At 33.0% G+C, this 7035-nt stretch overlaps 1 protein-coding gene and 1 non-coding gene across 2 annotated transcripts; both read left to right on the top strand.

Annotated features, from left to right (window-relative positions):
• Positions 1-831: 831 nt before the first annotated feature.
• On the top strand, positions 832-3555 carry LOC101249995 (small ribosomal subunit protein uS17). The gene is made up of 5 exons (XM_004252234.5): positions 832-1021; positions 1106-1206; positions 2880-3024; positions 3100-3189; positions 3276-3555. The coding sequence occupies exons 1-5, from the start codon at positions 969-971 to the stop codon at positions 3364-3366; spliced, it is 480 nt and encodes a 159-aa protein (XP_004252282.1). The 5' UTR covers positions 832-968; the 3' UTR covers positions 3367-3555.
• A 2235-nt stretch (positions 3556-5790) lies between these two features.
• Positions 5791-5862, top strand: TRNAK-UUU (transfer RNA lysine (anticodon UUU)). Its single transcript has one exon. It is a non-coding gene; the product is annotated as a tRNA-Lys (tRNA).
• Positions 5863-7035: the final 1173 nt, after the last annotated feature.

Below are 7035 nucleotides of genomic sequence, written 5' to 3'. Positions count from 1 at the left end.
TAAAAATATACTTTCAACTTCAAAAAATCATATTTTCACTCTATCCTCGAACCCCCTGCCATTATCACCCCATCCTCTCAAAAAATTAAGTTTGTTTTTAAAAAATACTTTGAACTTCAAAATTTCATTTTTTCACCTCGACCCCCCACCCCCACCCCATTACTACCCCCTATTAGCCCCCCACCCCCACCCCACTACTACCCCCTAACAGCCCCCAACCCCCACCCCCTCCTTCAAAAAAGAAAAATTGATGTTGCTTGTAAAGAAAAATTCAACTTTCAAATTTTTATTTTTTCACGCCTACTCTCGAACTACCCACACCCCTTCTCTCCAAAAAAAAATAATTTAAGTTTGTTTTTAAAAATATTTTAAACTTCAAAACATTTATGAAAATTGAGGATAAGATAAATAGAAATAGAACAAAGTTAGGGGGTGAATTGCATTTTTTCACCGCAACCCTCGACCCCCTCTCCCCTCCCAAAGAAAATAAGTAATATTATTTTTTAAAAATAAAATTAACTTCAAATTTTAATTCTTTCACTCCTACCCTTGAAATCGCTCCCCTCCCCACCCCAATACGAAAAAAAATTTAAGTTAATTTTCTTAAAAAAAATTCAGCTTCAAAAATTATTTTCTACTCTAGTAAAGAATAAAAGATATTTATCAAAAATGTTTTTCATTCAAGGCAAACAGTAAAATATTTTCTATTCACTAATAAAATATAAGAAAATAAATCAAATATCTACTTGTTTTTCAGGAAAATATTTTCATTCGTACCAAACACACCCCATTCAAATGATATTAGTCAGACTTTGGGCCCAGATATAAGTCGGCCCATTTTTTGCAAATCCAGTCCATGACCTGCCTACTAAATTATACAAGTATGCCTCACTCAGTCTCCTCCTCCTCTGCAAATTAGGGTTTGGCATCTCTCGCCGTCAGTTGATCTTCCTTAGTAACAATCAATCATGGCGGAACAGACGGAGAAGGCGTTTTTGAAGCAGCCAGGTGTGTTTCTAAGGTTAGTAATCTGAGCAACCTGTTAAAGTTCGTAACTTGGGGAGATATTTTAGCCTAAGATTTGCGTTTTTTCTGATACCGGCAGCTCTAAGAAGACCGGGAAGGGAAAGAGGCCAGGTAAGGGAGGCAATCGATACTTCAAGAGTATTGGCTTAGGATTTAAGACTCCTCGTGAGGCTACTGAAGGTACGTATTCATTTTGCTCAATTACTCTGCATTGTTGATTTATATTTTTGATATGAGCTTTCATATTTGCATAGTTGTGTGTCAGTCTAAATAACAATTAGTGTTGTGGAACGCCAAATTAGACATTTGTAGTCGAGGAATTCAGTCTTTCCTGCCTTTGTTGAAGGTTCAGTTTGCAGTCGCTTTGGATAAGATAGTCTTCATGAACCTGGGCCTTAAGAACTTGGAGCTTCTGCTTCTAACTTAGACGTCACAAATTTAGTGTATTTAGAATGAGTTGCGAATTGCGATCCTGACCTGTGGTTGAGATGTTCTGGGTGGAGAATATGTTATTATGGTCTGAATGGAGCCAAACATAAAATCTGTAAGACTACTAGTCTTCGATTTCCACTTCCCATCTATGAGAAGCAGTATTTTTTTTTTCCTGCACTGTCTTGATGTGTTGAGTACCAACTAGTTTAGGATTAAGTTGAGGGGAACAAGTGTAGGATTAAGGTTCTTGTACAAATTGTTCATGCCTTAAGTAATGGGTCTACATGCTTTAAATGGTCAAACTATCACTTCTATTATGTTTCTGCAGCTTAGTTGGCATTTGGTAAATCTTTCTACTATGAAGTTAAATTTTTTGCGATGTGGTTGGCTCTTTGTAAATCTTTCTTTAAGTTTTAGTGTTTCCACTGTAGTTGCCATTTGGTAAATATTTCTATTATGAAGTTATTTGCCATGCATCTGAAATGCATGAAATATGGTTTAATGCAATTTGAGTACACAAGGGGAAACATCGTATACTTGTTCTATAACTTCTTATTAGCTGGGGACTCAGTATATTAAGGCAATGTGGGTGCAAGTTATCCATATGTGTTTTAACCGGTTATGTGGCCTTCTCTTGATTTTATTTTAAATATGCTACAGAATTTCGGATAAAACCAAAGCATTTAGGATTGAAGCAATTCTGTTCTTCTCCTTAGCTTCTTCTCGTGAAGCTCTTGATTCTGCCTTTGCTTCACATAAACTAGATACTGGTTTTCCAACAATTAAACCTTTGACAGAACTAGGCTTCTGGGATTACAGGCCAAGTTGCAAGTTGCAACTCTTTTACTTGGACTTTTTTGTTCCATTTGTCAAATCGACTAAATACCTTCACGTTGTTAGCGTTTGTTTATATTTATGGAGCTTACATAGTGTATGATACTGTGAATAAAAACCTTCATATTACTGTCAATTAGTGGTGGGTATGGATCTCAATAGTGTGATGTTTATGATGTGGATAAGCTTAATATATCAAAAAAGTGCTGAATGAGTGGTGGGATAATTTCGGAGAACAGCAGGGCATTGAATTTTAGCTTATTTATTCTTTTTTGTTTCCTACATCAACCTGACCAGAATAAGATCAATAGCACATGGTAAATTCTTATGTGGGCATTCCAAAGAGACTACATTTACTTACATTTAAGTAAAGCTTGTAAATAAAAGATACTTCCTAAATAGCTATCTATGTGACCTTTATGTGGACATGTTGCTTGCTAGCTATAATGTTATCTAGATGTTGGATAGTTGAGAATGACTTTCATAACAAAGATTTCCTCAGATTTCAAGTTATCTTTTATATATGTTGGCACCAAATATCATTGATTATTTCATGGTAACCTTATGTTTGGTCTATTTAAATATAGGTACGTATATTGACAAGAAATGCCCATTCACTGGTAATGTTTCTATTCGAGGTCGTATCCTTGCTGGTACATGCCACAGTGCTAAGATGAACAGAACCATCATCGTTCGTCGCAATTACCTACATTATGTCAAGAAGTATCAGAGGCAAGAGCTTGTCACTTATAAATATTGGCTACTTGACTTCTTCTTGAGTTAGTTTTAACACATAAATTATTTCAGATACGAGAAGAGGCACTCCAATATTCCAGCTCACATATCACCGTGCTTCCGTGTGAAAGAGGGAGATCATGTTACTATTGGACAGTGCAGGTTAGAACCATCTCATTTTGATTTTTCTATAGTATTTTTTTCATCATTTGCAGTTATAGTAAGTAATTACATTTTCTGATTCACAGGCCTTTATCCAAAACCGTGAGGTTCAATGTCTTGAAGGTGATTCCGGCTGGTTCTGGTGGTGGCGGGAAGAAAGCTTTCACTGGAATGTAATGTGTTTTTCCATTTCAAATTTTGTTTCTTGTAGGAATATTATGTCAAAACGTTTCTACGTTTTACTGAGTTGTTTCTTCAAATTTTGAACTTAATGTTAGTAAGTTATGTTTTATTAAGCCTCTGAACTAGCTTTTAAAATGTTGTTTGATTGAACTTTTATATAAAAAGGATATTAGGTGATTAAAATAGCAGCTGTTTTCTAGCTTTACCAACAGGATTGCTAAGCAACGAATCAAACAAGATATTGAGTAATTACACAAGTCATGTTTAACTGATAAGTTTACAAATTGAAGACTGTTATTGGTTTAGGGTTCAAAATCTTGAAAAGGGTGTAAAACCTCTTCCCTAGTGGGATTATCTAGAGCGTGAACCCCATTGCTTTCAATCACCCTCCAAATCAGGAGGCACCATCAATCTTATTATGTCAATTTTGATCCTGATCGAATAGACTTGATGTAGTGTTGTACTAACAACTTGAAGTCGTGCAACACTAAGACATTTTGTTTTCATTTTTTTTAGTTAAAAGCATCCCATAATATAGCAATAGTGCCACCATGCCTGCAGCTGTGGAGTGGAGTCCGCCATCCCTTGAAAACACCTTCCAGATGGGAGGTTTAGAGTGAATATTATTAGTAAAGATACACATATAAAGTGCATATATACTATAACTTCAAAAGAAAAAATAGATCCAAAATATATTATTTATCAATCTCAAGTGTTGCGAAGTAGGTTATTTTCTCTAGGTATAGAAAATGCAAAGTAGTAAGAAATTGAGGATTGATGTACTAAATCTCACTTAGCTGATTCCATTAATAACTTGTAGTTATAGTACATTAAAATATACTACTTGTAAAACTTCTTATTAGCCAGGGATTCGAGTTATGCATTTCTTTGTTCAAAACTCTTGGTACCTTATAAATCCTACCTTGAGAAGTAGAAATGTTGTTTTTGATTCTTTCACATTGTTTTTTAGTTGAAATTGTAGAAGCTTACAAAATGATTTTTTAGATTTATGTGCTTGTTAACGCCTTGTAACGACAAGTTACATAAAACTAGTATAGTAGTTTAGGCTCCCATACTGACAATGGCACTGGAAGCAATTTTTTTTCTGCTTTGTAAAACTGCTTGATTTCACTTTCGTTCTATGGTCTAACTCAGGGGTGATTTGACAGTGTTAAAAAAAAGACATGTGCATTAGGCCTTCAAATTTAAGGGGCCTCATTTTTAATAATAATAGGTTATAAGTTATTAATTTATAACAAATATTGAATACTATTTATAGAAAAAGTAAACTTTTCATGAAAAATGAAGGAATTATAGAAGAAATTTGACATATTTGAAGTACTATATCTCATGAAAAATAATTTAAAAATAAGAATGATTATATTATCAATTGAAAACTAGAAGAAATCAATTATATAAAGTTATTGATGATCCAAGCTTAAGGTCCCATTTAATTTTTGCTTTAGGCCACTAATACGGTTAAGCTGCTCAAGAAGGAGATCATGTTATTATTGGATAGTGTATGTTAGGACCTTATTTTGATTTATCTATAGTAACTTTTCATCAGTTGTTGTTATTGTACGTGATAAAATTTTGTACTTTGCATATCTTTATCCAAAATTAGGATGTTTAATGTCTTGAAGGTGATTTTAATCGGCTTTGGTGATGGTGGGACTTTTTCTTTTTAACCCAAATATGAGCTTGAGTGCTTCTATTTTAGGAGGTAAGACTTTTATTGCTTTTCTTGAATTCTAGTCTTCATAGATATTCCTCTGAGCTTCAAATTTTAAAACTTAATGCTACAAACAAATTTTCTTTACTCGTCTTATAAGATGTTTGACGATTGAACCTTTTAAATTTCTTAATTTTTCTTTTTGGTGATTTAATCTAATGATACATTGCCATTTGCCACAATGAATACTTAAATATCATCAAATTCTCTTTGTCTTGAAAATCGTGAGAGAATATATATTGTTTGCATATGTAATGGTAAAAAATTATGTATATTATAAGTTCTCTATAATTTTGTTCCCATACGTATGAGATCTATGAAAAACATAAAAGACAATATTTGTGAAGTTACTTATACCAACGATCCAAAACCTAAATAATAAATATGGTAGGATAGTTACTAACTATTGTACACTAGCTAATTCACAATGAAGTTTTGATAGGAAATGTGTATAAAGAGGGCAACACATGTGAGAAAATAATTATATCAACTATAGTTTAGAATCTGTTTCAATAAAGTGTCTTAACAATCACATCTATAGGTTAATCGAAGTTATAATTATTTATAAATCTATTTTAATTTTTTGTATATTTCTTATAAGAACTTTTTTTCATGTAAGAAGTACGAATAAAACTATTTACTCGAGATTGTTAAATTAAACAATATATGTAAAGCTTAAACAAAAAGCCGTCTTAGCTCAGTGGTAGAGCGCGTGGCTTTTAACCACGTGGTCGTGGGTTCGATCCCCACAGACGGCGCTACTTATTTTTTTTCTCATTCAACAAGTTTATTTTGCATAATTTTTGTTTTAATATCTTTTTCATTCAACAAATTTATTTTGCATAATTTTTGTTCTACTTTTTTTCTCTACATTTCCGTCTTGTCATCTTCTATTTTCCCTTCCCTATTATATAATTTATTCTTAAAATGCAAAAAATTAATTAGACTAACTTTGTATTCGAATTTGTGGCCAATTTCTACTTTTATCTGTGAAATAATAAGATACTTATTACTTCATTAGATCCTTAGGATTTGCAATACTTATGATTTTTTCCATTAGATCATAAATTTGTCAAAATTTTAGTAAAAATCTTACATTGATCAAGTAACATAAATAAAATCATTGTTTCAGCTTTCAAATATGCCAAACAACTTAGAAGGACAAGCATATTTATTAGCTTGGATTGTCAAAGGTTGAGTCAAGATTTGAAAAGTGACTCAAAATTTAGCATGAGTCACTTGCTCAACCAAATGATCGATCTGGGCTTTAGGAACCTTGAGCTCCACATCATTTGCCACATTCCTACTCACATAAGCTCTTCGAAGAGCCATATCCTAAAAATACAGGACAAGAGTTAGGAGAGAGACCTGAAATGAACTCTATGATACGACTTTAGAGTAGTGAAAGAAGTGAAGCTTCCTTATTTCTTTGTAGCCTTCTATTCATAAATGTGGCATATAATATAAGTTCACGTGCTTCACATTTATGAACAATATTCTAATCAATGCGGTTTTTCAGGCCTAAGACCTTTTCTAAAACTTTTTGCTCTGAATATCAAGTTTCTTACGATTCAAAGTATACCCTAGACTTGACATGACATATAGGACCTTGAGAGACACTATACAAGTCACTTGTCATGCATACAACACAATAGAATATAGCATAAGAGAGTCAATAAAAGTATCATATATGCCGAAATACTAAAAATTTGTCTTCATAAGTAAATCTAAACCAAAATAAGAATAGTTGGGATGTAACTCATATACCACGTACAAAGTCTCAAAGGAAAACAACAAAAATCAATCAAGTTTTCATGTCTTTGCCCTCGCCCTCTGAGTATGAGAACTGAGCAATCCAATAGTAGTAAAAGAGAGATCCAAGCTATCCACAAGCAGGAGACAAGAAGCGTCGAACCCTATATTTTAAATAA

Source organism: Solanum lycopersicum, chromosome 12 (assembly GCF_036512215.1).
Source record: "Solanum lycopersicum chromosome 12, SLM_r2.1".
Lineage (NCBI taxonomy): Eukaryota > Viridiplantae > Streptophyta > Magnoliopsida > Solanales > Solanaceae > Solanum > Solanum lycopersicum.
Note: the sequence above shows the minus strand (reverse complement) of the source record. Positions and strands in the feature narration are given on the sequence as shown.